The 26,349-nt window shown below is 35.8% G+C and overlaps 1 protein-coding gene across 1 annotated transcript in view; it reads left to right on the forward strand.

The window, feature by feature from the left end:
* The window catches only part of Sestd1 (SEC14 and spectrin domain containing 1), a 119,077-nt gene extending 94,966 nt beyond the window's left edge, over nt 1-24,111 (forward strand). The window contains exons 10-18 of the mRNA XM_076866005.1: nt 2,772-2,894; nt 9,750-9,944; nt 10,468-10,582; nt 11,969-12,128; nt 16,230-16,311; nt 17,006-17,128; nt 17,856-18,047; nt 20,084-20,205; nt 22,973-24,111. Of these exons, the coding sequence (XP_076722120.1) occupies nt 2,772-2,894; nt 9,750-9,944; nt 10,468-10,582; nt 11,969-12,128; nt 16,230-16,311; nt 17,006-17,128; nt 17,856-18,047; nt 20,084-20,205; nt 22,973-23,102 (1,242 nt within the window). The 3' untranslated portion in view covers nt 23,103-24,111. The remainder of the gene's footprint in view (nt 1-2,771; nt 2,895-9,749; nt 9,945-10,467; nt 10,583-11,968; nt 12,129-16,229; nt 16,312-17,005; nt 17,129-17,855; nt 18,048-20,083; nt 20,206-22,972) is intronic.
* The last annotated feature ends 2,238 nt before the right edge of the window (nt 24,112-26,349 follow it).

The following is a 26,349-nucleotide window of genomic DNA, read 5'->3' on the forward strand; positions in this document are numbered from 1 at the left end:
TTTCCCCAAATTATATTAACTTGCTTTTTTTAGTTTCTAGAGTATTCTAAAATCAAAGTTTACATGTTTGGTGTTAATAATTTATTACTAATGAGTTAAAAATCTTAAATACCTTCATTACTTTTAGAATTTAGATATTTCTAGTGAAATAATTATTTAAAATACCTAAATTCACTTCATCTCATTTTATCTCAGTGTGTCCATATCCATGCTCAAACATGTAGAAATAAATGAGAAATAACTTATGATCGAAAGGAAAATGGAAAATTGTTTAAAAATGTTGATGTAAGCTTCCTTAAAGCTTACTCTTTTTTTATTTCCATATTTTAAAGTGTTGGATACCATAGTTAGTTCAGGGACTTCCTTGAGAACCCAGGGGTCTGACTGGAAAATGCAGATGTGAGAAAAACAAGAAGCTAGGCTACAGAAAACCTGGGAAAAGCAGAGGCTGGCAGCTATTAGTGTCTACTGCGCTGAGCATCTTACATACAATGACTGGTATAACCCTGTAAGGTGGGCGTCACTAACATCATCTATAAGGTGAGGAACAAAAGTTTTTTGACTAGTGGGAGCAGAGCCAGAATTCAGCATTTAGATTCATGTGTAGTGCCTCTCTAATACCAAACTATTCATCTGTCTCTTTTGTGAAAGAGAGATATGACAGGCTAATAGAGAGACACAGGATGTTAGTACCATGCCCTTCTGAAGACAGTGCATACGAAAGGTTAAAAAAGAAAAAAATGGAGATGTTGAAGGACAAACCAATCTTTGCATTCTAAAGAGCATCTGAGGATAGCTTGCCTATGAATTTAGCACTCTGAAAATATAGTTTAACCAAGAGAAAGTTCCATTACTTAGGGCTATTCCAGTGAGTCAACAGTTCTATCCTTTGACTCTCTTGTTTTTGAGTTTTTTTTTTTATTATTATTATTTTGTTATCAATGGATGCAAGAAGTTCTGTATCAGAAACCTGTCATAGGAAAATGATACAGAATTAGAGAAAATACCATATGTAATTGCTATCTATTTTTTTAATCACATTGCTTAGAATTGATGTAGAGTGGAAACACTTTAAATGTCCAACAATAAGAATGTAGTAGATATAATGGTTATTTAAGGTACCATATTACTTAGAGCCTAATATTGGTTGGTTGAGTGGCTGGCTGGCTGGTTGATTAGATGGGAGAGAGGCAGGCAGACAAGCAAATAGGTTGATATTCTTAAAAAAGAGACTCTTGAAATCACTGAAAATTGTAATAATGGTAGCCACTTGGAAACTCATTAGAATATGATAGTTTAATGATAAGCAAAAAATACAGGATAGAACTTACACTCTGAGAACTGACTATAGCAACCCAATCTGGAGTAGTATATGAAAACTGTGAAAAATTAATAGAAGAAAATACACATGATTGTTTTTTATGATGTCCTTTTATATAATTATAAAAAATAAAGATGTGTGTACTGTTAGGTTTAAAAACAAGACAATGTAAAGCTGGTGATATGATAGAGTGCACTGTGGGGCTGCTGGCTGTGTTGACACAGTTCTAAGGCAAGCCTGTCCATGCAGACCCTCATAGTAAGTTGCCTTCACTCCTTGGGAGCTATCATAAGTTTAGATTTAAGGCATAAATCTAAACATTACATATAATTTTGAATTTCTTATTCTAATGTAGCAACAGGTAAATTTTGGCAGTAGTGTTTTCTTTGGTTAAAATTCCTTCATGGCATGATTGTGTGTGAAGACTTAACAAAACTTTCACTCTATCTGCTGAGTATTTGTTCTTTGCCTAACTGTCTAGCTTTGCTCTCCTGAGAACCTGATAAAAATTGAAATGTCAACTATGTTATCAGGCAGTATTGCTTATAGTAAAAATTACCCCAGTTCTGGAACTGGGAGAACTATACTATTTGATGGAAGGCAGAACTGGGGACATCCATGAATTCAGTTGACACTCATAATGGGTGTGGCCCTGAGAGATGTGAACTTTTCATGGTGGAGTGACTCCTGTGTCTCTCCCATGTGGACAGAAAAGGGACTTGGGAGAAGAGGAACTCCTAAAGTGCCACCAGGATCAACTATAGCTGTACGCCTTCCCCTCTATCCTGGGTGGGCTGGAGCTGGTGGGATTTCTTATGGGTCTGAATGTTTAGTTGATCCTAAGAAAGCATCTGAAAGGTATTATAATATAATTCTGTAGTTAGTTTTTAAATTTTCTTTTCAAAGTGAGAAAGTAGTATTTTAGCTTTGTTAGTTCATCCAATTTTTTTTTTTTTTTTCAGTGCTTAGGGAAGAACATTAGACCGGATCACACAGGTTTTAGTCCTATTTTTTTTAGTAATGGGTTATGTTACCTTGGGGAAGTCATTTAGTCTCCCTGAAACTCAATTTTCTTAAGTGTTAGATAACCTTGACCAATGTCATTTCTGATTTCCCTTTCAACTCTAAATTCTGTAGTTTTCTGATTGTCTTATCATAAGTTAACTTTTAATCCTCTTTTATAGAACCATTCCAGATTTCTTTTTAGCTAGACAAATGATCAGATAACTGAAAGCCTAAGGCTACAGTGTGCATCTTTCAAAGTGTAAATTTTGGAAATGTCATATTATAACTGTGTAATTCCGAAAGAAATGTTTGTTACTTATGTAGTAGAACTTAAAGAATTTCAGTTTAAAATACTTAAGGAATTTGGGGGAGAGAAAAGCAGTTAGACTGAAAATTTGAAAAGCCTTTGATTATTCTAAAATTTCATCTCAACTTTCATTTACAGGTTGTGAACTGGCTGGAAGGACCTGGATCGGAACAACTGAGAGCCCAGTGGGGGATTGGTGACTCTATTAGGGCTTCCCAGGCCCTACAGCAGAAGCATGAAGAGATTGAGAGCCAGCACAGTGTGAGAGGCTTTTTCCTCTGCAAGTTACAGTGCAGTTATTCTTGTGCATAATTAGCATAGGTGGTACTAAGTGCTAAGCTGCTGTTAACTTTGTATAGGGGCCTAGAATACAGTTTATTGAATCCTTAGAGGTTATAAGTTTTCATTTTGACCACTTAGTGTATGTTAATTTGAAGGTTGGTTTAGGTTTTACCTGCAATGCAGTTTCATTATATTGTTACTTCTCTAACACAGTGTAGATGAAATTTTAAGAGCTATAGTGATGGAAAATAAAAAGACTACAAAAATAGAGCCTTCATCACTAGTCCCTTCAATAGAAAAGTCTGTTCTTAAAATCCTAGAGGAAGGCCCTTCCCTACTTCATTGGGAGCATGCTGTACAAGTAAATGCTGGGAATACCACCAGGACTGCAGCGTTACACACAGCTGATGGAGAGGGAGTACAGAGGAGGCAGAGTATCTTTCATTCTCTGTGCATTTAGGGGTCACATTTGTAATTGTGAAGGGGATAATTAGACAGATCACAGGTATGGATTGGGAAATAAATCAGTCCTTATTCAGATTATAGATAAAATTGTTCAAGATAATTTAAAATGCAACAACTTGCTATGTGGAAGAAACAGATGTTTATTAAGCTCATGCTTGTTATAGTTAGTTCTGTATGTGGAGAAAGCAGTCATATAGTTTGTAGATAAGCTAGTTCATCCCCCCTCCCTGAAGCCATATTACTTTTTATGGTAATTTTAAATAGATTGAATACAAAATTGGAAATATAAAATTTGATCCATTAAATTCTATCTCCTTGGTCTATCCATCTTCAAAAATTGATCAGTAATAGTGTTAAACTCTGGAACAGGTGAGTTTGAAGGGTCATTGGAACATTATATTTTCACAGTGTGTTTCTTTACCCATCAATTCCTCTACTTGAAGTGGTAATAAAAGTTGAACAGTTAAGAAATATATATTTTAACTAAGTATGGTTAAAGAATAAATAATATTGTTTGTGAATAAATTTGAGTAAATCTCATCTTTATTAGAGCTATATTTTAATGATATCTAATAATCATTTTATTTTTAAGGAGATACATTCTGTTTACTTTCCTCATATTGCTTTTTTAGTAATCTTTCTCCAATTAGGTTTTTTTTTTTCTTTTTCCTCCCCCAGTCAGGCTTAAATGTCAGTGGCACTAGTCAATAATCTACATAACATAGCCTAAAGGAGTTGTAGTCTAGCTGAGACAATAATATATAGAAAGAGCTATCAAAGATTTGGAAATCATATAAAGATAGTACATAGGTAGTCTAACATTTCTAATTAGTACTTGTAAGAGACTTGAAAAAAGAAATCCTGGGACTGGGGTGGTGACTCAGTGGTAGAACACTTCCCTAGCCCCCTAGCCCATGTGAGGCACTGAGTTTGATCCTCAGCACCACATAAAATAAATAAATAAAATAAAGGTATTGTGTTCATTTATAACTAAAAAAAATAGAAAAAAAATTAAATCCCATATAGTTTATCCATTTCATAGGTTCCAATATGGTTCTTCATTTTATGGTAAAAAAATTAGAATAATTTATATTTAATTTATAAACCCTGTTCCTGAAGTTATGATCTTTTAATTATCTTGTACTTTAAAAAATATTTTTTGGGGGGCTGGGGATGTGGCTCAAGTGGTAGTGCGCTCGCCTGGCATGCGTGCGGCCCGGGTTCTATCCTCAGCACCACATACAAACAAAGATGTTGTGTCCGCTGAAAAATAAATATTAAAAAATTCTTTCTCTCTCTCTCTCTCCTTTTAAAAAAGTACTTTTTATTGTATGGACATAATCCTTTATTTATTCTTAGGTGGTGCTGAGGATTGAACTCAGTGCCTCACATATACTAGGCAAGTGCTCTACCACTGAGCTACAGCGCCAGCCCTCTCATAGGCTTTTAAAATACTGTTACACTGTTAATATTTTTTACATGGATTATGATTTATTTGATTATTCTGGATGGAACATGTTACTGTAGTATAGATGGTTTCTATAATTTGTTTCCCTGTAAATTTTTGAAAGCAGTATTTCCATAGAATATCAGATTTTATTTAAGAGAATTTAGTCACCATGTGTTCTGAAAGTCCTCTTAGTAAGGATACATGATACTTGAGGAGCCCAAAGATAGGGTGTATGTATGTGTGTGTGTGTGTGTGTGTGTGTGTGTGTGTATATATATATATATATATATATATATATATATATATATATATATTATTTTTAAAAGATACCAAGAGAGTTATAGTTAGAAATTGGATTCTACATATATCATGTATAAATTCACAAAAAGTATTGGAATTACATTTTATATTGTATGTTGTATAGGTGAAATTACCATTGACATACATAGAGACCCCTGTGTTTAAATGTTTGTTTATATATACTTTTTATATGAATCTTTAAAATCAGCTTAAAAAATAAATTACATATGGGTATCTCTTTTCATGTGCTTAAGCTTACTTATAATGTGGAAAAGATATACAGAACTTTTATATTGGAAAGGACCTTATAAATTAAAATATTCCTTTCTTATTTTATAGATGAAGAAACAGACTTTTTTTTTAAATCAATAAGTTGCTAGACTAGGTTAAAAACATAGACATCCTGATATCTAGGTAGGATCCCTTCACTCTGTCTCTCTCTTAGGGAAAGCTACTAAATTGCATGGATATGCTTAAGATACAATGTATGTATGTATGTATATTCTCTTGCTATTTGAGGACACACATACACATTTTTTTAAATATTTATTTTTTCGTTGTAATTGGACACAATACACTTATTTTATTTGTTTATTTTTATGTGATGGTAAGGATCGGGCCCAGGGCCTCACATTTGTTGGACGAGAACTCTACCACTGAGCCACAACCCCAGCCCCATGCACATATTTTGACATCTGTATTCATAGATCTGGACCCCAGAGGAAAAAATATACTCTTGATTTATTGTGGATTTTGTTTCCTTAAATCGTGTGATATTTGGGATATTGGAAAATTGGAGGGTGGGGACATATTGAATTGGAATATAGTTGAAACAGGATTGACCACAAGTGGGTAATTATTGAAGCTAGATTGCACATGGGGCTTCATTATGCTATTCTTTCCACTTTTGAATAGATTTAAAATTTTTTCCATTCTTTAAAAGGTTTAAGAAAAGATAATTGCATTGTTTTAGCCAGTAGGTGGCACTGCATTCATTGTCACCTTAGAATTGTAATGCATTCCACTGTCATATGTAAATTAAAAAAAAAAAAGACTAGGTTGGTTGGTGCTGGATGAATATGTTAGTATATGATGTTTAAGATATTCTAATACTTCTTTTCTCTATTAGTAAAACAACAGCTTCAAGTATTTACTGGAATTGTTCAGATCTTAGGAAATTTCTAGTATTGATAGTTAACAAGGGTAGAGTTTGGAAAACTTTAATAGACCATTTTGTATTGAAGTACCATGTCAAGTATTATGTTTTCCATTCCACATGAAAATGTAATGCAGAATAAAGCTATCAACTCAAATTTATTAGGATATTCAGCACTAATATAGATAAATGAAAATCCTCCTGATTTGTAGTTATTTGTGAAGGACCATGAATTAGAAGTTTGCTTGGTTTTTGAATACAACCCTACAAAAAATATCAAAGTGAATAGAAGTGATTGTAGACTCTGTTTATAAATCTCAAAATATTTGACTACAATGGTAAATGTACTTTTACCTTTGGGTAGGGTAGGAGTGTGTTAGGAAGAGCACATGCCGGTGCTGTGGCACACGCCTGTAATCTCAGAGGCTGAGACAGAAGGATCACAAGTTCAAAGCCAGCCTCAGCAATAGCTAGGTACTAAGCAACTCAGTGAGAACCTGTCTCTAAATAAAATACAAAATAGGGCTGGGGATGTGTCTCAGTGGTCGAGTGCCCCTGAGTTCAATCCCTGGCACACACACACAAAAAAAATGCATAGCAGGAGAGTGTAGAAACATGCATTTCTGAAGCTGCCTCTGCATTCTATCACTGTCCCACCTTCCCACAGTGCTGACTTCTGCCTCCAAAGGGCCCCATGCTGGTGTGTGGAGCCTAATAGATGCGAATGGAGCAGGTTTACTTGACACATCAAGACCTCTTTGTCCTCAGTATACATTCTAAGTGTATAACATAGCCTGGGTTGGCAGTATTTCTTTCCTCCCAGACTGGGATTCCTGTTCTTGGTTTAATGTGCAAAGTGCAAATGATCATTTCACCAACTATGTATTGACACTGGCTCAACCACAATCATAGTGTCAGTCCTGGCTGTTCATGTTCTAACATTCAAATGCTTTCCCTACTTATCATCTTTTTTTTTTTTTTTTTTTTAAAGAGAGAGACAGAGAGAGAATTTTTTAATATTTATATTTTAGTTTTCAGTGGACACAACATCTTTATTTTATTTTTATGTGGTGCTGAGGATCGAACCCAGCGCCCATGCATGCCAGGCGAGTGCGCTACCGCTTGGGCCACATCCCCAGCCTCTTACTTATCATCTTAATCCAAACCCCAAATCTTGGTGTTGACTTTTTATTTTGCTATAAATTAATAAATTTCAACACAGTTAATGTGTATGAACAGAGTACAAGAATGGCCATAGTAAATTGAATGCAGCTGTTTACCTAAGGTTATATACATTCTATTTTTAGGAAGAAACATTTTGACTAATTTTAAACATATACATATATGTAAGCCAGACCCCCCACCCTCAGTCCTACAGAGGTATGGAGTTTGTCATTTATTTATGACATACTCAATCAGTAACATCAGTAACTCCAATTCTAGGCATTAATTTATTGAGACATATTAGTCTTTATATTGTATTTATATCCCTGGTCACATTGCTAGAACTCACATGTATTTTAAGATTTCAAACCAGGACAAAAATCAGCTCCACAGTGGTGGTTCTTAAACGTTAATGGTCAAGAATTATCAGAGGTGCTTGTTAAAAATTATTTTAAATGTTACATGAGATCAGTGGAGAGGTTTTTGAGACAAAAATTGATTTCATGTTTTGAAAAGATCACCGTCTATCTGGTGGAGGATAGGGAGTGGGGACAAGCAGCGTAAATGGAAGACTGGAGCTCTTGGAATGGAGGTGGCAGAAGTGGTAGGAAGTGTTGGGCTCCCGAGGTTCATGCTCTGGGAATTTTTTGGTAACTTGACAAGATTAATTTTAGAAGAGTGGGAAATACTAAATCCTGACTTAGAATGAATTTTAAAAGGATGAGGAATGAAACAAAGAATATTATCTTTTAAGGAAAGTTTTTTTTTGTTGTTTTTTTTGAGGTTTAATGTACAGAATTTTAAAATGTATAGATCCTAAAGTGTGTATTTTGTTCAGGATAGGTGTTACAGTTTGCTTTTGTGCTGATGGAAATAATCAGTTGAAGCAGAAGAATTGATCAGAGAGAAAGAGATGATAGTTGCAAGAGCAGAGTTGTGCACAGGCAGCAGAAGAGAGGGTATCATGCTCTGGAGGAGTGTTGGCCTCAGGAGCAGGGCCCCTGTAGAGTGGGGAGGCAGACCACAGGGCTATAGGAGGGAAGATTGTAGATTTGTTTGTGGGAAGATGAGACTGTTCTCTTTTAATTGCATCCAGAGAATTAAGAAGTTCTTCTAGAGTAAAGAGGTAAAAGGGAGTTGGAGACTTAAGGAGTGAAAAAAAAAAAAAAAAAAAAAAATCACGAGAATGGGAAAGTGAATTGCTCAGAGAAACCTGCAAGGATTACTGAACCTCTGTTTGAGGTAGGACAACTATGATGTCACCAGGCTGTGTAGTCTTACAGAACCACCATCACATGTGTGGTCCATCGTTGACGGTTGATATGCAGGGCATGTCTGTGGTGGTTTTTACCTAGCTGTGTTCAGCCACTCTGGTACAGGCACACAGTAGGCAGAGAAGCCAGGTTTGAGGTTTCAGTAGGTGAATGTGTTGGAAGGAAGGAGGGCAGGTGTGGTGGGCCAGGGTTGTATGCCGGGAGGTGGTTGTAGTTTCTGACCAAGGGTGAGAGGCTGCCGAGTGCTGCAGTGTCAGACATGTTGAGGACAATAGATCAGTGGACCCTTGGGGTTGTAGCTAAAAGAGGGGCATTGGAGTCAGTATCTGGTGAGAGAATGGAATTCACAAAAGTGAGGGTTTAGAGTTACATAGTAAGCAGTACGTGATGACAGGTTTTTAGGGCCAGTGGAGTAGGTAGCCGAGGTGGGGTAAGGATGCGATAACTGGAAGTGAGGGAGGCAGTCGAGGAGCTGGGCTCAGGGTGTTGGTGCGTTGTACATGGAGGCCATCACCAAGAAGGCTGGCGCAGAGAGGAATGCAGAGAGGAACCCCCAGGGGGCTGAGGGGATACCACAGGAAAAGCTGGAAGGGCGTAATCCAGCATCCTGCATTTCACAGGTTTTCCAGACAAGAGGGGGAAAAAATATGGTTTGAAATAGTAATGAGTCAGCCTACTTCTGGGCTTGTGTATGTTGGTGTGGAAATAAAGATAGCAACCAGTTTAGGGGGCTGCAGAGGTAACTGTGCACTGTGAGGGTGAACAGGTTTTAGAGCATATGAAGGAAGGGAACATCTAGAAGCCAGACTGAGGACACAGGAGACTACTGTTGGCAGGCAGTGAGCTCCAGGGATCATGATGGAAGGATGTGGGGAAGGATAGGGATTTTACATTCTCTACTTAAACAGTGTTGCTTTATAAAAGTGTTCACGTGTATGTTACTTAGTTTGTCTGGAGAAATGATAAAATGTGTCCTCCGGGAGCTAATTTGATCCTTAATATACTTTGTGATGTCTCTATTACAGGAATGGTTTGCAGTATATGTGGAGCTTAATCAGCAAATTGCCGCACTCTTGAATGCTGGGGATGAGGAAGATCTTGTGGAACTAAAGTCACTACAGCAACAACTTAGTGATGTTTGTTATCGGCAGGCCAGTCAGCTGGAATTCAGGCAAAATCTCTTGCAAGCAGCTCTTGAATTTCATGGTGTTGCACAAGATGTAAGTGTCTACTCTGATCGCTTCTCTTTTCCTCAGATAATCTAAACAATCCACACATAATTTTTGCAGGTTTGCATGTCTCCTCTAATTATTTTCCTTGAACAATAATGTAATTTACTGGTGGGGGTAACGTGATAAAATTTTCTGATTTAACAAATGATTTTAAGTCATTCTGCATGCAGTTAAACCTTTGATTGTCTAACTAAAGTATTTTAAACTAGTAGATATATTTCATTTTGACTGTTCTTCAAAATGTATGCTTTTTAACATAGATGGAAATGGAAGTGTCAATAGTTTTTTTGCACTCTGGTGACCTGGATGTTCTCCTTTGTCTTTCTGGTGCATGCATCTGTGTGTTCCATCTTCTAGATAACATGTACTCTGATTATTTGTTCTTGTCTTTTAACAGCATAATGTTTTCAAGTGTAATTGTGATAACCTCATTAGATAAACCTCATTCATCATTAAACACTTTAGATGCTGATTACATCAGGGTTGTCTCTTTGGTGTCCCTCTGCTTTAGTTGTCTCAGCAGTTGGATGGCTTATTAGGGATGTTGTGCGTAGATGTAGCACCAGCTGATGGAGCATCGATTCAGCAAACTTTAAAACTGCTTGAAGAGAAGCTGAAAAGTGTTGGTAAGCAGATTTTAAAAATGCTGAAACATAAGAGTTCTTTTTAAAAAAATATCATTATCATGGTTACACAATTAAGTCAGCTTATACTGAACTAATTATTATTTGCAGGGAACACAGGAAAAAGTAGTATTAAAGGGGTTTTATTCCCTTGAGTGAGTCTAATTTTTGCTAAAAATTTTTACTTTTCATTGTGATTAGGCACTCCTCCCTTCATTGGGCCTTTGGCCTTTTTGTTTACTACAGGTGCTATATCTTGCATATCCTAGGAACAGTGAAGTTATTTGTAGTGCATGCATAAACTGTAATTAGTTGTGAAGTGTTCTGTGGTAAACTCTGTATGCCCCGAACTGTGTTTTATGCAATGATTTTTGTTGTTGCTATATCCTAACCTTGTGAAAAAAATAGTTGGTTTGGTTCTGTGCATTTGTTTCTCTGCCTGGGAATATGGTCAGTGTTACCTAGTTTCTAAGGAGGGAGTGGTCCCATTTCATTAAGCTAGCTCTTAATGAAAGCTCTGTTACTTTTGTTATCAGGACCTTTTAAACATTTCCACAGTAAGAAATGCAGTGAACTTTCCTAGGCCAAGATGTGAAAATGGGAAGGGACTGTCCATTGAGGGAAGGAGCAGAGGAAGCAGGTGTAGAAAGTGGTAACATGTGATCAAATCAGATTAATTAATTGTGGAAAACAGCTTCATGGAATTGGTTTCAGAAAAACATTTTTTGTATTGACATTTTATTTGCTTGTAGCCTAATTGTTGGTTTAACAGATGGCATGCATAGTATATATTCAATACACCAAATGAAATTTATTTTAAAATATCAGTAGTTTCCTTAAGTCATACTTTTCCTTAAAAAAAAGAAGAGAATTTCTCAACACATGTCTGACTTGGAGTATTGTAAATATATCCTAATGTTGCTCCTGTGGTGTGTAAGTTGGACTTGACTTTACAGCGTTTGGCATCCCTTTACACTGATAATACACCATGTGAGTGTCTTGAAATCTCACAAATTTTACACTGTTTTTAAACAAAATATTTACATTGTTGTCCTAAAAATAGGAACACATGAAACAGGAAAAAAATAGTAAAATTTATTTCTCAAAATAGAAATTAACATACTTTCTTCCTGCTTTCAGTTTTTAAAAGAAATTATTATCTATGGAGATTTGTATTTTAAACATTCCCTTTAGGGAGAATTTGGTTTGAGAGCTCTCCGTTTAAAAGGATTTTATTCCTTGAGATGTTTGGAGGACTCCATCCCAATGTGGTTTAATATATAAAGATTTTATGCTTGGATTCCAAGTGCAGTATCTGCTGAGAGGATTTATTTGAGGGAGGGAAAAACACCTTAGTTAAGAGATTAAATCTAATAACTTTTATTTTAGATGTGGGATTGCAAGGTTTGCGTGAAAAAGGTCAAGGTCTGCTGGATCAGATCTCCAATCAGGCGTCCTGGGCCTATGGAAAGGATGTAACCATTGAAAATAAAGAAAACGTGGACCACATACAAGGAGTGATGGAAGACATGCAGCTTAGGAAACAAAGGCAAAGTTTGACTGTTAATGTTAATTTTACCAAGACAACATACTAACCAAAATGAAAAATTGTATAGTTTATATTTTACATACAAACTAAAGGTTCTTACCTGTTATATAGTAGGCACGTAATAGGCTTTTGATGAATATAATAGTTATTATATATAATTGTACTAACAAATTAATGACAATTTGTTCAATTACCAGGTATCTTTTCCTCTTTTACTTAATAGTGAAATTCTGAGTTATACTAAAGTGCTTAACATTCTGTACCCTAGGACTCTGCTTTTCTTTGCTATAAGAAAATCTTTTTGGAGAAACTTACATTTCCGTTTTAGTTTAGAGTTGCTGTTAAATCTGCCATATGTATTGATCTAACTCTTCATGTCTGTTTCTTATAAAATGTCACACTTGTTTGTGCTCATGTTTGCTGTACAGGGATTAGACACAGTGGACTAATGTTGATGCTCACTTTGATATAGGACTAGGAATTCAAGGGATTCTTTGAAAACTTAATTTGCAACAGCCATTGCAAAGTGAAAGATCAGAATCACATAGGCAAGCGTACATAACCTAGCATGGTTGTATCAAAACTTATACACTTAGAAATGTTGAAGTCATCAACAGAACCTCACAGAAACTCTCCCCTACAAAAGTAGACAGTCACGAGGCTGGAATTCCTTCTGCAGATTCCTCCTCACAAAGGGAGAGCCATCCTCTGAGAAAGGATCCTGCCTTTTAGGTTCTGATTTGCCGTCTTCATTAACTCCCTTTCTCTATTCTGAGTCCTGCCCCTCACTTAAATGCTCAACTGTCTCCTGTTGGAATATAATGAAGTACGTTCCTGGTATGACTGAATGAAGAGGTCCATCTTCCTTTCATCCGTTTGTCTTCTGGCATTAAGCTCTTCCTCACAGCTAAGTTGTTTGCAGGTCTAAACTGCATTCCTTACTAACTCCACCTTACTTTTTATCCTCTTGAGCCTGACTTCTGACCTCACCACTTCACTCCTTTTGTTCTCATTGGTGTTACCAACAAGACCATATGTGATAAACACTGATCTTGTTCAAAATCCAGAGTATGTTTTAGTCCGGTCTGCTTGATTATGAATGGCACTGGACACAGCTGACTTATGGGTTCTCTTGGAGACTCCCTGACAGCTGTGTCTTCCTGAAACCATGGTCCTCCTCCTGGCGCTGTTTCTTGTTAATTTTCTTCTCAGATTTCTTGTTCTGTAACTAAACACTGCTTCCAGGGCTTGTTCTGAGGCCAAATTCTCTTCTTATTTGCTCTCTCTGCAAATCTCACTACTTTAATGATTTTTAAAAATATGATGTGGTTGGATAGTTGTAGCGCTTTCCAAGCCCTCTCCTGTGCTCCAGACTCAGTTCTGGTCACCTGCTCCATGTCTCCAGTGAGATGCTCTGTGTGCTCCTCCAAGCCTGTTATCTTCAGATTAGAATCATTTTCTATTTTTTTTTTTTAGTTTCATTGATTTTATTTTTTTAAATACACGACTATGGAATGCATAACAATTCTTATTACACATATAGAGTACAGTTTTTCATATCTTTGTATAAAGAGTATGTTTACGCCAGTTCATGCCTTTATACCTGTACTTTGTTGGGTTTTTTTATTACAATTCTTATTACACAAATATACCACAATTTTTCACAATTCTGTTTGTATATAAAGTATGTTGACACCCAATTCGAGAAACATTTTCCTCCAAAACTTGCTCCTAGCTTTTAATTTCTTATTCAGGGTACAATTACTGTCAGCTACAAAACTTGGAATTTATCCTAAAGTCCTTCATCTTCCTCATTCCTTATTTCTAGTCAAATATTCAAGTGCTGTTGTTGCTGAATCCCACGATTTTTTGTTCAAGATTTTAGATGTCAAGTGCCTCTGGTCTTGCTCTTCTTCAGTCTGGTATGCTGGAGTAATCCGCATGGAGTACAAGAATGGTGTTAAACCTCCTTCTGGGACTTTCTCTTTTTTCAGATGAAGTACAGTCTTATTGGAATGGCTGGAGACCTTTTCTTATCCACTTCTGCAGAGTCTCATGCTTTTCTAACTTTCCCACTAAATTGGGTGGTGGTTTTCAGTTTCCTTGAGAACATCACGTTGTTTCATCCATCACCGAGAGTATTGCTTTTCTCATTTTCTATCTAGCAGATTCCTACTTATCTTCCAAGACTCAGATAGACTTATCTTAGGAAGTCTTAGGATTTCTAAGGCAGGTGAGTCACTTACTCCAATTAAACCTTTTTTGTGACTCCATTATATCATTTGCCACATTGTATAAAGTTCATCTCCAAAATTGGAACTATCTTTTTAAAATTTTTTTTAAAATTTTTTTTTAGTTATACATAACAGTAGAAAGTCTTTCAACATATCATATATACATGGAGATAACTTCCCATTTTTGTGGTCATACATGATGTAGAGTTACACTAGGTTGTGTGTTCACATATGAACATATGAAAGTTATGTCTGATTCATTCTACTGTCTTTCCCATCCCCCCTCCCCTTATTCTCACTCTGCCCTATCCAATTTAGACCTTCACACACACCCGCCCTCATTATGAGTATCATCTGCATATCAGAGAGAACATTCAGCCTCTGATTTTGGGGATTGGCTTCTTTCACTTAGCATGATAGTCTCCAATTTCATCCATAAACAGCAAGTGCCATAATGTCATTCTTCTTTATGGCTGAATAATATTCCATATGGATATATACCACGTTTTCTTTCTCCAGTCATCTGTCAGAGGGCACCTAGGTTTGTTCCATAGTTTAGCTATTGTGAATTGAGGTGCTATAAGCATTGATTTGGCCATGTCACTATAGTATGCTGATTTTAAGTCCTTTGAGTACATGCTGAGGACTGGGATAACTGGGTCAAATGATGGTTCCAGTCCAAGTTTTCTGAGGAATCTCCATGCTTCTTCCAAGTTGGAACTATTTTAATAGCAGAGAAAATGTTTCATTTTCCCTATAACCTGGTACAACTCTTGAATATATATTTTGATATCTTTATCATGTCTTTCATTAAGTTCATTTGGCTTATCTTCTTGATGATAAGTTTCAGATTTTAAAAATAATTATCATCACTTCTCTTTAATACCTTATAGAATTACTTTACACAAGTTGCATCTTAATGTTATGCTATGACTTTTATGATACTATCTCCCTAATAGCCTGTGATAACTCTGGAAGGACCATTCTTTGTTATTATTAAGCTTCTTTAAGGACATCAACTGTAAGAGAGCCCAGTGCCTGTTGGGTAACTTCTTGTTGATATTTGGGACTGCAATAGGAGTCCCCCTTATCCTCTGCAGCACATGAGTTGCATGGGAGTGAAAGAAATTGGTCAGAGTTGAGAGAGATCAAGATACTTTTATCGTTTCAGCCATATATTATCCAAGCACACTGCAGAGAGATTAGAAAATGCTCTGAATTGTGTTCCTTCCACCCAAACATCAATGGAGTTCTTTTCCCCCCTTTAAGAATGTAAATGGAGAGTTTAAAAAGGAATTCAGTTTTAAATATTATTCCATCTAGTATAATTCAGTGAAAAGTATTAATTTAAAAAATTTTCCTTGGAACATTATCCCTAAAGCTAGTGGTTGAGAAACTTCACATTTTTTTCAAAGATTTTTTTAAAGATGGACACAATATCTTTATTTTATTTATTTTTGTGTGGTGCTGAGGATCGAACCCAGGGCCTCACATGTGTGAGGCAAGTGCTTTACAGCTGAGCTATAACCCCAGCCCTGAGAAACTTCATATTTTTATCAATGAAGCTTGTTTGATGCTAATTGTTAGTGGCAGTTTGTTTGGGTTGTAGTTACTATTGCATTTATACTTTGCTTCAATATTTTACAGAATCTATGCTATCCTCAAAAGGGTTTGTCTTTCAGGTATTTTGAGGTTTTGATGTAACATAGATATAGAATAGATATCCTTAAACTTCTTACAAAGCAACACATGCAGTTTCCATAGTGTAGGACTAAATATTTTAGTATATTATAAAACACATGTGCCAGTTGATGATGTTATCGTGGAAACCAAAACAATAGACTAAATGTATGTTTGGATTTATTAGATGTGAAGATATGGTAGATGTGCGAAGGTTAAAGATGCTTCAGATGGTGCAGCTGTTTAAATGTGAAGAAGATGCTGCTCAGGTAAGGACCAGATGGCCGCATTATATGGCTATCGCTTCTTAGAAGAACAGTTTCATCTAACTGTGAACAAAAGTATACTTCTTATGTTCCTAAGAAAGTAAATTCTTAATCAAATCTAGCTTATCCTGGAAGAATAAAATTTGGTTCTTCTAACTAGCTTACTGATTTCATTTGGCTTATCCTCTTGATGAAATCCTCTATTGTGTTAGAGATTGGAATTATTTATTAACATTATTATTGACTAGTAGTTTGTTAGTTACATTCCAGAATAAAGGCAATTGTAGCACATTGCTTTCTAACCCACAGGAGAACTTCCAATGCTAGACAGTTTGATATTTTTATGAAGTTAGTATTAGAACATTCTTTCATCTTGATGTAGAAGAATTTATGATTTTTAACAGTGACATGCATCTGTAATGAGATCCTAGTAAGTCTGTTCTACAGAAATGCATGATATTCTATTATGTGATGAGTATTTTAAGAGTGCTTCTGTAGTAGGCTTTGCCTTCAGAGTTTAAGAACATTTGAGAGTAGGAGAAGAATCTGGGGAGCATTGGATCAAATGAGCCATTGAAAAATCGTTATAATTAATGGACTAACCAACCATAGTATAGCAATTTTTGTATATGTGATGTTTTGATGTAAGTAGTAAAGAATTATGAATTCAGCTTCACTGTTTTGTATTTTTATTTAGGCGGTTGAATGGCTAAGTGAACTTCTGGATGCTCTACTTAAGACCCACATCAGATTGGGTGATGATGCTCAGGAAACGAAAGTTTTACTGGAAAAGCATAGAAAATTTGTTGATGTTGCACAGGTGCAGAACTGGTTATCTTCCTTTTCTACAAGCTCAGTGTTTGAATAGCTTTCTGCATGATTATAATGTAACTTAACCCTCCAAGTCCAAGAAGGTTAGTTTTGTTATTCCAGAAATATCACAGAATTAAGAAAATGTCAGCTGGTGCATCAAAACTAGCCTGCATAAACTTGAGAGGGTTTAAATTGCCACAAACACAGGTTCTGTATGCTCCCTCTGATATATGTTACATGTTATGGTATTTTTAAGACAATCCAATTATTCATTCATAGAAGCTAACATGAAATGTATATTAATAGCATTAAATTAGAAACCCCACTTTTTGTATTTGACTTATGTTAGCACAATAATACAAAGTTGCTTTTGTGCTGAAAAGTATCTTAATGTATTTTCCCTATTGATTTCATTCACATTGTAATAGGTAGGACTTCCTATGTGGACTATCGTGAGACTGGTTTCACTCACTTGTTTTGGTAATTAATGAGCTGTGGAATTTTGCCAGTGGAATTTAGCAGAGATGGGGGGAAACCTTAAAAAAAAAGAAGAAACTAAAAATATTACTTCCCCTTCATTACTTATGCATGTAGATCATTTATAGTAATAAGTGACACTAGATTCATTCAGCATTAATTTCCAGTGGTCTTACTTAATTGCATCCAGTCTCCCAAAACCTTCCCCCTCCTCTTCAGAATTCTTTTATTATAATTCTATGTTTCTTTTTTTTTAGAGTACTTATGATTATGGTAGACAGTTGCTGCAGGCCACAGTTGTGTTGTGCCAGTCTTTACGATGCACTTCTCGGTCTTCTGGGGACACACTTCCTCGATTGAACAGGGTGTGGAAACAGTTTACGATAGCATCCGAAGAGAGAGTACATAGGTTGGAAATGGCCATTGCATTTCACTCAAATGCTGAAAAGGTTTGCCCCTTTTGAAATGTAATGTCAATTTATTCAATTATTTATTGTATATGTTTAAAATGTATGTATTAATAATGTAATGTTCACAATAATCTATTGGTTAAAAAATTGTATGAGTTTCATTATTAACATCGGTTTATATAAAATACATGGTCTTATATGTCCAAATTAAATTTCCTTAATCCACTCGAGTGTTGGAGGACTATGGTTGGAGAATCCCAGAACCTCACTTTGCTCTGCTCCTCTCCTCACTTTGCTCTGCTCCTCTCCTCTCCGAGCTGATGTCCACAGGTGCTCTGTTCTCTAGAGTGTCATTACATCAGTCTCTTTCTTTATGCCAGGAAAGGAAACTTGGCTTTGACAACAAGTACTAATTGTCACTTTTTTTTTTTTTAAACTGGTTATTCAGCCCAGGGCACTTTGCCACTAAGCTACATCCCCAGCCTTTTGCCTTTTTAAAAAATTTTATTTTGAAACGGGATCTTGCCAAGTTGCCGAGGCTGGTGTCCAACTGTAGTCCTCTTGCCTCTTGTCTCAACCTTCTGAGTTGCTGGGATAATTGGCCTGCACCACCACATCTGGCTAATTGTCACAAATTTTTAAAAAGTCACTTTGTGATTTTATAACTTAAGGTATAGACTGTTCAACTAAAATAATGAGAATAGGAATTAAAAGAAGAAAAAAAACCTTTTTCCATATGTTATCTCTATACTTCATTCCCTAATTTATTATTCATTGAATTCCAGAAACCAACAGTAAAATTTATAGTTTCATTTGTGCACATTTACTTGGGATGGGCAGATTTTTAATAGAACCTTTTTCTTACATATTGTACCCAGCCTTACATTTCCATTCTGAAGAGGAGCTTTGCTTTGTAGTTAACTTTATTCTGATTTCTTAACATTGAAAGTTTATCTATAGGGATGTTAAATATAATTTAAGATACCCTGCATATGTTTAAAAATGTGTTAATTCTAATAATGTAATTATCTGATTAATCTATTTGTTAAATTTTGTATGAATTCCATTATTGACATTTGTCTGCATATACTAACTACCTTGTCTTAGATGTCCAAGTTAAATTTCCTTAATCCACACCGGGAAAACCTAAGTTGTGATGCCTAAGTGGCAGCCTGGTCTGTAGAACAGAACAGTTGTTGCAAGAGTTAAGCCATCTTTGTTTTCTTCTCTCTCCCCCAAAAGTTTGTATTTTTTTTTTCTTGTAATTAAATTTAAATGGTGTAACTCAGAGGAGGAAAAAAAGAATAGCAATGTCTTCAAGGGTGGTAAAGCTTCCTAAATTTGAGTGATAAGTAGTAAATTCAGCAGATGAATTACTAAAGTGCCTGCCTATCTCTTCTCATCAATTACATGTTTGTGCTCTAAATATATGTTGTTTCAAATTCTTATTTAGTGGCACACACCTGTAATCCCAGTGGCTCAGGAGGCTGAGACAGAAGGATCATGGATTCAAAGCCAGCCTCAGCAAAAGTGAGACACTAAGCAACTCAATGAGACCCTGTCTCTAAATAAAATACAAAATAGGGCTGGAGATGTGACTCAGTGGCTGAGTGCCCCCGAGTTCAATCCCTGGTACCCACCCCTCCAAAAAATTTATATTTAATTTCTGAAGTCTATGAGCTTCCTAAGGACAGATTGTATCATTCATTCACATACCAAGATGCTAAATAAACATACAGTAAAAGTTTTTAAGAAATGGTTGCCTATTGAGTGAGAAAATGCTTCTTAAGCACAGGTCAAACTTATTTTCCAAATAGTAGTCTACTTATTTTTTCTTGCAAATCACCATAGACCATTTTGTACTCTAATTATATATTATTAGTAGGGATTATGTATTTCAATTTTTATTAGAATTTCTTGAGCCACTTTTACTAGTAATAATTCAGCTTTGAACAGTGATGTACATGAAGATGCTACAAATAAAACAAAAACCACCTTTTCCACTTACTTCATTTGCATGAACTTGATTTCCTTTTTTTGTCTCTTGATTGAGGTTGCCCTTTTGTTTGTTGCAGATTTTACAAGACTGTCCGGAAGAGCCTGAAGCTATTAATGATGAGGAGCAATTTGATGAAATTGAAGCAGTTGGGAAATCGCTTTTGGATAGATTAACTGTTCCTGTAGTTTATCCTGATGGGTATGGTTCATGCTTTCATATAATTTTATCTTTTCTTTTTTGTTGTTATTGTAGGTGAACACAATGTCTTTATTTTATTTATTTATTTTTACGTGATGCTGAGGATTGAACCCAGTGCCTCACACTTGATAAGCAAGTGCTCTATCACTGAGCTATAACCCCAGCCTGGAAAAATCTATTCTTTAAAAAGTAAAGAAAATTACGCTTGGTTCACATCTTCAATTGGTTTAAACTGAAAAAAAATCCAAGCTTAGCTGTTAGCAGAACTCACAGTTGGTGCTTGCTGACATCAGATGTGTTTCTTCTTGATAGCTTGTTGTAGAAAGACCATCGCTGACTAGACTGAGGCCCATGGTTTTAGCTTGGCTGTGAGGACAGGAGCAGCGTGACTTTGGGCTTCATTTAGGAAAGGGAAGGCATGGGGAAAGGACTGATGTTTAGTGAGCTTGAGTTAAACTCTTTACGTTCACAGACAGTGCCAAGGCCTGTATCATTATTCCTGATTTAGAAATGAAGAGACTAAGACTGTGAAAGATTAATTAGGCTTCTGTGTGTTGGAGTTAGGATATGCTCTCAGGTGTGTGGGACTCCAAACCCATGCTCTTTTCACTGTTCTATATGGCATCCTAATTTTTTTCGTGTGTAAAATGATGGCATCCTGATTCTGACATGCTGTTTCATTTCAAATGGTCCAGAATAATTAAGAATAATTAATAATCTGATGCAAAATAAATGGGCCGGTAAAAGACTCAGGAACTTCCTCCCTGGTGATCTAGACTTTCTCAATCAAAGTAATTTAGAGGTAGTCCAGAGGATATTTAATTCAAATGATACAGAAACCAAACCATCAAATGAAAGTTCAAGTGTCCTTACTTTGTGTTAGAGTGTTATGGAGGCGAGTGCAGACTCTGGTGCCAGGGATCCTGGGCTCCACCTCTTAGCAGCAGTGACAACTTGGGCAAGGTACTCCACTTCTTAGTGTCTCAGTTCCCCCATCTGAAAACAGGATGGGACAATTGTGCTTCTTCACATTATAGGAGCAGTGGTGTTCTCTGCTATTAAATGTGTAGAATGTATTCAAAACAGACATGAGACATAGTAAGCTATTGCTGTGTCATGAACTTCTGATAATAATTGGAGATTGATATTTAAAAGATACTATTTCATTACCTTGAAAGAAGATTCTACATGATGTATACTTAATCTCTAGTCATACTAAACTTGCACTATCTGAAGTCACATTACACATCTGTAATAAAAGAGAACAAAATTCAGCTAGTAACAGTATTGTAGGGGTGATTCTGGCTCTTCTGTGCCAGGGACCCTCACCCCTCTTCTGTGTTCCCAGTTGTCACAGTCAGCTATCACACTTCTTGGGTCAGTTAGGAGCATCTGCCCTTGGTGATTTTACTTGAACTTCTCTTCCTGTGTTCCATGGGTAGCCCAGATGTCATTTCTTCTTAAGATAAAAGAAAAGAACTGTGTATTCAAATTTCACAAGCACTCACTTTTAATACTTGTGGTTGTTATTTTATCCCATTTTATATTCATATATATCCAAGCATATGTGTATACATTTAAATATGCATTTATATATGTGGTATATGGTATTTTGTTACACTAAGTATGTCTCTCAAATGATCTCAGTTGTATTTTCCATAATTACTAATATAATAATAATAATCTGCTTTTGTTATGCAAAGTTTATATGACAGATTATTCAGATTTGTCTTTTAAATAAATTGTCCTGGTAAAATAAAAGCAATTAATGGTCTTTCTGGGTTCCCCCAACTGCCCCCCAAATCCTGATTTATTATTTTCCCCATTGTGTGACCTTGGTTAAATCATTCTAGGCCTTTTTTTTTATTTTTATTTTGTTCATTTGATGGTGCTGGGAATGAGACCCAGGGCCTCACATATCCTGTGCATATATCCTATCACTGAATTTGACTCCCAGCCCTAAGCCTTAATTTTTTGATCTAAAAAACAGAGGTTAACCAGGAATTTCCAAAAACCCTTCAAGCTCTGACTCTGAATGTAGTATCTTTGCAAATAATAGAAAAATGAAATTACTTTTGTCTATTAATGTACCAATCCATGTCTTTATATTTTTTTTGTGTGAGTGTATGTGTGCTAGAGATTGAACTTAGGGCTGGTGCATGCTAGACAAGTGCTTTACCATTGAGCTACATTTCTAGTCCTTTTAAAATTTTGTGACAAGGTCTTGCTAAGTTGCCCAGGCTGGCCTTGAACTTGCAATTCACCTGCCTTAGCTCCTTTAAGTAGAAGAGATTACCACTACTTGAAAGAGCTATTTGACCTTACCTGGCTCCAAACCATATTTTAATATCAAAAATAATTCTTTACTTGCCTGCTTTATTCAATAATTGCTGTATGCAGCTCTTAGCATGCAAGTACAGATTTTATGTTGGTGTTTGCTTATGAACCCAGAACTGAAAGGCAGAATATTGCCAGTGTTGCTTCATTTGTTTTATTGACTATCATAAGTATAAATGATATAACATTTATTTATATTTAACATTTAACTCATCATGTCAAACATATTTTTTTTGTTGTTGTTTAAAAAGTATTTTTCCTACAGCATTACCCTCAAGAGATAAACATTTTGGACTGTGAATGAAATAATTTCTACTCAGAGGTCATATTATATAGACTCTTCTTAATGGCATTTTTTCCCCCTGTTGCATGTGCTGCACTTAAATGAATTTGTATTAATCCGGGATTTTTCTGTGTGTTTTGATTTTAGAACCGAACAATATTTTGGGAGTCCAAGTGACATGGCTTCTGCTGCAGAGCACATCAGAGACAGGATGAAACTAGTTAGTCTCAAAAGGCAGCAGCTGAGACATCCTGAAATGGTGACCACAGAGAGCTAATAGCTACCAGCGTCCCACAGACCTACAGTTCACATTCCCGCATGTCGTCGGCATTCTGCAGCATTAGCCACAGTACATTAAGACACATCTCACAGCAGGATAAGCCTCATTTCTTCCCACAACACGTTTCTCTCTACATGCTAACACCTCGCAACTACCAAGGCATAATTATTTAATATGCTTTGAGATCATAGACTCCAGGTATCTTAAAAGAAGGAAACTGTAAACATTGCACTGAAATCTTGCTTTCAAGCTTTACATGACCTGTCAGTTTGTAGATGAACAACTGATAATAAGCTTTGAATGGTGCTAATAAGAGTTTAGGAATTCTCCTTATAAAAAATGGTCGCCCTTCCTCCCTAGGTGTGTAGTAAATTTAGACTGTAGTTAAACTATCATTAGTAGATTTTGGCATCCTCAAAATTTTACTTTGTAATTCTTTAAGATTGATTATTTTTATTGTGTCAATATGAAGAACATCATTCAGATCTTTGATATATCATATTCATTAAAAACATTTTCCTATTTGTATTGATAATGTATTAAAAGTTGTTTGTGCTTAATAAAAGGCTTCTTTAAACATCTTATTTAATTTGGTAGTTATATCCTATTTTCAAACATGAGTGCCTTATCAAAAAGGGCATTCTTAGGACTGTGAGGATGGTTTAATAATTGTTTTTTCAAGGTTGTTGCATGTATTTTAGCCAGAAAATTCATATGTATGCATGTGTATATAATAAATAAGCATGTTTTATCATGAAAAATAATTGTGAAGAATAATTTAGATCTTTAAGAACTTATTAATAATGGGATACTATTTCAGAGTTTTCTTTTCTTCAACTTCAAAAATTTTATCCAAATTATTAACTATCCTGAAGATATTTTGTCTTTGGGAGAGGAGGGCTGAGGAAGAAGGCATACATAATTACTTCAGTGTAATCCTTTATATCAAAGTAATCTTTCTGGAACTAAAATAGTAATTGTTAATAAAATTTAATTTCTCATGACAGACTTGAGGCAAAATCATTTCTGAAGTAGTCTAATAACAAAAACCATACGACTCCTTTAGAAATAAAATTTATCACAAAATGCTAGTGTTTTTACATTTGTATTAAGTTTAAATTGTAAAATGCATATAATTTAATTTTTGTGTTAATTTTTATGCCAGAAGATTTTTTAAAGATGAAAAATAATTTTTTAGACTTGTGATCAGTACAACATTATGCAAAGAATTATGTGCTGGTTCCTTTTCATGATCCACAAACAAGTTCATGTATCTCTGATGCAAAAAAACCTCCCTCTGAACCTGCTGGTTTCTCCAGCCTTCTTCACTGCCAGACTTCTTGAAGAAGTCCATATCCCTTGCCCTACATCGTCATTTCTCCTTGCAGAGCATCTTGCAGTCTGATTTCACACAGCACTCTAATGAAACTCTTCCTTTTGAAAATCAGGAATGGTTTTCCACCTACTGAGCTGAGTGTTGTTTTTTCTCAGCCGGCATCTCTAACCCTTCCATTTATAAAATTGAGCAACCTTTCCTAGACAGCATCTCCTTCCTCGAAGATGCTATCCTCTGCCATAACTGTGAGTACAGTCACATAATTCATCTTTAAAATGTGCACTAACCATGTGTGCTCTTAGATTCTGTCCTCAGAATGCTTGTGGCTCTTCTTTAGGTATCTCCTCCTTAGGGTTTCTGTTTTATCACAGCATCGTGCATCACATAACTGGTCCAAAACACTAGACTTGTTCTTTCAACTGCCTGCTTAACATTTCAGCCCAGAGGAAGGATTTCTCCTACTGCTCACCCTGTCCTCCTGGCATAGTTTTGTTAGTTAATGGTGCAGCTCTTTATCCTAGTCAAACATGCCAGATAATCTGGGGCAAAATTCAACTGTTCCCTCTTGTCTTATGCTACCACTGCTTCTGAGAACATCAAGGAAGTTCTTTCTGTACTTGATAATCCTCTCAGCTTTTTAGGGCTTTACTCCTATGAGTATGAACTTTTGTGATTCTTCTTTTGGTCTTCCTGATGGTGCTAGCCACATTCCACACTCCTATGTAATATTCTGCTACGTTATAAGCTCTTTTGAGGGAAAGATCTTGTCCTACTAGTTCAGTTCCCAGGGTTTGACCTCAGATGGAATAGTTGTTTACTCCTACATGGGTTCCGTTTTAATCACTGAAAATAATCCCTTTCATATTTCAACCTGAAGTTTGTTCTCAGCATACTCATTTCCTAACGTTAAGACTGAGGAATACATCACCTTGTAAGGAAGTCATTTGGTATTTTATATATTTAGTTGTGTAGCTACTTATTTAGTAGGTTCATCATCTTCTAAAAAGTTAGATATACTTTAAGCAAAAATAAATACTGTTGCTCTTCATTTGTAAATTTGCTGCTGTTTTCTATATATGTTTCTGTACATACTCGTAGAGTTATGAATGAAAGCCCAACAGTGCCCAGATATGATTTTTTTTTCATGTGGTCATAGTTCACTTACAGCGCATGTGAAGGAAGCAACTACAGACTGGAATCACAAGCCCTTTGTGTGTCGTAGATGAACATTGGCCTGCAAATGTAACCGAAAAAGAACCAATTATTTCTCATGGCACATGCCACAACTTCCCGTGTTACTTTAGCCCTGCTCAGGGAATTGCTGTAATGTTGGTTGGGCTAGTTTTGTTATGTATTTTGTCTTTGGGTTTGAAGGATTTATTTTTTTTTTTTTTCTCTTGCTTTCTGATTGTGTATTTGCTGCTGCTTGAACTCAATATATAAAGACATTTTAATACCTATTCTTTATTTATGTCTGACCCAGCAGGGTTATCAGATAAAGATGACATCTTCGTTTCTGATCCACTTTGCTTTGTTCCCACCTTGGTGTTGGTGACCTTATTCTTCTAGCGTGGCTCATTGATGGTATTGGTGAAACTGCGTGTGTAGTCTTGCCAGCTGGGAAACTAATGGTAGATCTAGGCTTCATGACCAGATAGAAGATTGGGTATGTCTCTCACTTAAAGGGATTTATACTGGCTATTGCATCTGATGTTATTTAGTCTTAGTGGTTTTTTTTTTTTTTTTTTTTTTTTGCTTCATTACCTTGTCTGTTGCTGTATGGTGTGCTATTCAGTTTATCATTGTTGTTACTAGGGTCACACCCCTTCATGTGAGTATGACAGTGGGTTACTTTTACTACAGTGCTAAGCAAACCACATTTTCTGATCAAAAACCTTTATAATCAGT

The sequence above is a fragment of the Callospermophilus lateralis genome, chromosome 9, assembly GCF_048772815.1.
Source record: "Callospermophilus lateralis isolate mCalLat2 chromosome 9, mCalLat2.hap1, whole genome shotgun sequence".
In the NCBI taxonomy this organism is placed as follows: Eukaryota; Metazoa; Chordata; class Mammalia; order Rodentia; family Sciuridae; genus Callospermophilus; species Callospermophilus lateralis.